Genomic DNA, 3,901 nt, shown 5'->3' with positions numbered 1-3,901 from the left:
GTATATCTATATAGATATATATATACCTATTATATATTTTGTCTAAGTGTATTAAAATGTTTATCGCTCAATATGCATCTAAATACTTGATAAAATACCTAGGTTTACGTAAATGTATCAATGTGCATATTTCTCGCCGAATAGAAAACAGAGCTAAATCTGATTTCGTGTCGTTTAATCGTAATGTAATGCAGGAATCACAACTACAGGAGTGGTTTTTAGAATCAATTTTCATCTTTTTAAATTACATGCTTATAATGCTAATCAGTTAGTGATAAACAAATCATACGTCTAAGTACATATCTGTATATACTATATATTACATACTTCTTACAATAATCGATATATATATAAATATATTTATATATATATATAAATATATATATATTTTTTTTTTGCAATTTAGTCTTAAAAGCTCCATGCCAAAGTCTACGTAAGTACTCAATTGTACTACTTATATGAATAATGCCAAAAATAAAAGTATACAAAAATATTAAAATGAAATGAGAACTTCGGATTTTGCGCTATTTAAATTATTCCTTTACAAGATATATGTCCTTAAAACTAAGAATTCAATTTCAATCATGGTAATTTATCAACGAAATAAAAAAAAGAAAAACTATTAAAAGAGAAGAGAGGGAGAAAGAGAGAAGCTCAATGCCAACGTCTCGTGTATGAAGACAATCAAATCAAATACAAATTCAAAATATAACTGATTGAAATTGAATAATGAAAAAATCCCATCAACAAAAAACAAGTAAAGCAACGGTAACATACTTAACTGCATATTGTTTGTCTATCGCCAACTGCCATATAAAGACAAAGACAAAAACAACAACAACAACAACAACAATACAATGCTTGCTTATGTCTGTTGTTGTCGAATTTGTCAAGTTTCGATGTGTCTCTTACATTCGCATTACAGCGAATAGACATAGTAAAGGACACGGCAAGTGCTGAGAACAGCCTAAGAGAGAGCGAGAGCGATGCACGGCCTTAAAGTCAGTCAGAGCTTAACATTGCGCATCTTTATCTTATAAGTTAAACAATAAAAATTGAGATGCGTAATAATATTACTCAAAACTTAATGAACCTGATGTGAGCGGCAGAGTATGCAATGATAGAAGCATCGTCTAGCTGCTGATATTATTGTTATTAATCTGCACAAATGCATAATCAATTGCATGTATTTGTTGTTGCGATGCTCTCCAACTGCGCACTCTCCAACTGCATGCCAAAATGAGCACTCTCCAATTACTCAAACTCTTGCAGTGGACACTCTCCAAATGCGCTACGCGTTTAAATAAAATTTAAAATATTTTGTTTTTTCTCATATTTCTTTGGGCTGCGTTTTTGATTGATGATGATTGCTGCTGCACCGAAAGTAAGGCAAGGGAAACAACTAATAAAGATGAATGCATTATTTCGTATTTTCCCTCGATTACATTTGTTCACACTCACATAAAACCATCTAAGCTTTGGTTAAATTACTTTACGCGTTTCAAATCGGTATCTTGAAATTATTGAGTGTTCGTTCCCATAGAGCATGCACATATCATTAATAGTTTACTATTTTGAACTCCGATTTCCCTCTGCTAGGGAATTGGCTCATGATTTTCAAAAATACGTTACTTTTTTGATAAAATCTCAAAAACTGATAAAGTAAACAAATAAAAGTAAATAAAAAAAAACATCAAATAACTGGCTTCAATGCGAAAATAAGATCCTCTCTTATATACCCTCTATAAATAATTGTTGTAGTCTAAGTCCAATCTCGATTTTTAGCATAGAAACTAGTTTTTATACACCATTCTTATGACCAATAAATAACCACAAATGTACCTATGAAGTCGAGCATGTTTTTCACTTGTTTTTAGTATAATGTATTTGTTGTGTGTGTGTGTGTGTGTGTGTGTGCTGGTGTGCGTAACAAATATGTGTGTTGAATATAGATTTAAATTAAAGATGTGCCAGCACGCATCGGATTTCACTTGTAGATCCAATCTTGACGACCGCCAAAGATGCGTCTGTTCTCATTGAGATACTGATGCAGCGGCAGCGGTCGCGGCGAAGACGAAGCTATCGCCAGTGGTGAGCTAGTGGTGGGTCGCCACTTTGATGGACGCCAGGATGCGGATCTGTCCAGGTTGTTCTGATTGTGATGGTGGACGCGCATATTGAGCAGCAGTTCGCCATCGTCATCGATCAGATTGTACATTTGCATGCTCGGATCCGCATTCGAATTCGAATGGGCACGCTCCAGGCGCACCTGACCTTTCGTGCCCTTGAGCCGGGGCTGAGTCTTGGTCCTCCAGCGCAACGGCCTCGCATGTGCTGGAAATACCCGTGAGCTGCGCTCCTGTGCCTCCAGCTGACGCAGAATGCCCAGCGGCAGCACCAAATCCGATTCAAACGGTAAAAAGCCGGTCGCCCGCACTTTGATTAAGTTGTGCCGCAGAGACACCGCACAATTCAAGCTGCAGCAGATGAGCAGCAGCAGCAACAGCAGTGTTGCTAAATACAGTTTCATGGCTTACAATTTGAGTTCGCACATGTTCTCAACACTCAACGGGTTTTTCTTTCTTTCTTTTTCGCACACTTATATTTTGTATATCGTCATCAAATGGAAATATTCCGTTATAAATCCTTTGCTTCCTCCAATAACAATTTTGATTGGCACCGTAAAAAAAAAATAATATGAAAAATAATTATGAATTTAGTATTTTTTTTTGTTCTTTAGAGGAGCTTATGGAGCTAAGCAGCTCATTGTAGGCCGGTATTGCACCAACTGACTTTGGCCAAGCGACGCACTGCGCCACAGACCTCAAAGTCACACACACATACATGCACACACGCACTCACACACACACACACAGAAACCAACAAATGAATTAATTAGAGAAAATTCCGACGCGCGCTTTTCGAAAATGGACAAAGTGGACAGCGGCCTCAGTTGGCACAGTGGGTCAGAGTGCTTAAGTGGTATGGTTAAAATGACAAGCTTTATTAGCTACCGGTTAATTACAGTGTATACATAAAGAGCTTGTGTTACCGCATCGAATTACGGTTACGGTTCTGGTTCTGGCTTCGAGTTTTAAGCGGTTAACGATTCCAGTTCCGGTTTGATTCGTTGTCAAGAGATATAATTGAAAAATATATTGAAATAAACTGGCAAAAAAAATGTATAAATTTGACAACAACTTTGTACACCTTACGGAACAGAACCGGAACCCGTAAACGGAAACGGAACCAGCTCCTAGATTTACTTCATTTTGACACTAGCAAATAGAGATACTTTTTTTGCGTCTCTTAATTTGCAAAGAATTGCACCACTGTGCATTAAATGCCTTGAGCTTTAAAATGAAAATAAAACATAACCGACGAGCTGATTGTTGTTGATGTTGACTGTTGTTGCTATTGTTGTTGCTAGTAAGGTTGTTAGTTAGTTGTCAGTTGTTTGGTTGTCGGCAACATTTCATTTCAGTTCTTCTATCACTTTTATGGCCTACACACAAATTTATTAAAATGTGTGTGTGTGTGTGTGTGTGTTGGTATGTGTGTCTGTGCGTGTTAACTTAATAAATGATTTATGCTACATTTTACAAGAATAATTCTTGTTAATGTTCGCGTGGCGCTGCTTTTGTTTTTGCTTTTGCTTTCAAAACTGGTCCGCAGTTGACTGAGTTGGGGTCATTATTCCGGTCATAATAATAATGCTTGGCTACCGTACACAACACTCCCGATCCGGCTGACGATGTACACTCAAAAAAATAAATATACAATGTTTTAAGTAGTAAATTGCCTTCCTTGTCATGAACACTTTTTCCAAAATATATCACGAGATAATATTAATATTTTAAGCGACTGCCATTTCTTCGAATATATTATTGGTGTGAAATAG

General features: G+C 36.6%; 1 protein-coding gene across 1 annotated transcript; it reads right to left on the bottom strand.

Annotated features, from left to right (window-relative positions):
• Positions 1 to 1,916: 1,916 nt before the first annotated feature.
• LOC6569319 lies at positions 1,917 to 2,530 on the bottom strand. The gene has a single exon (XM_001995773.3). It carries the CDS (start codon positions 2,528 to 2,530, stop codon positions 1,988 to 1,990), a length of 543 nt encoding a protein of 180 aa, XP_001995809.1. The 3' UTR covers positions 1,917 to 1,987.
• Positions 2,531 to 3,901: the final 1,371 nt, after the last annotated feature.

Source organism: Drosophila grimshawi, unplaced genomic scaffold (genome assembly GCF_018153295.1).
Source record: "Drosophila grimshawi isolate 15287-2541.00 unplaced genomic scaffold, ASM1815329v1 contig_848, whole genome shotgun sequence".
Classification (NCBI taxonomy): domain Eukaryota; kingdom Metazoa; phylum Arthropoda; class Insecta; order Diptera; family Drosophilidae; genus Drosophila; species Drosophila grimshawi.
The sequence above is the reverse complement of the archived record's forward strand: the minus strand, read 5'-3'. Positions and strand labels throughout refer to the sequence as shown.

Bases quoted from the DNA above. Each gene is read 5' to 3' on its own strand.
- LOC6569319 (XM_001995773.3), bottom strand. From the start codon at position 2,530: ATGAAACTGTATTTAGCAACACTGCTGTTGCTGCTGCTGCTCATCTGC.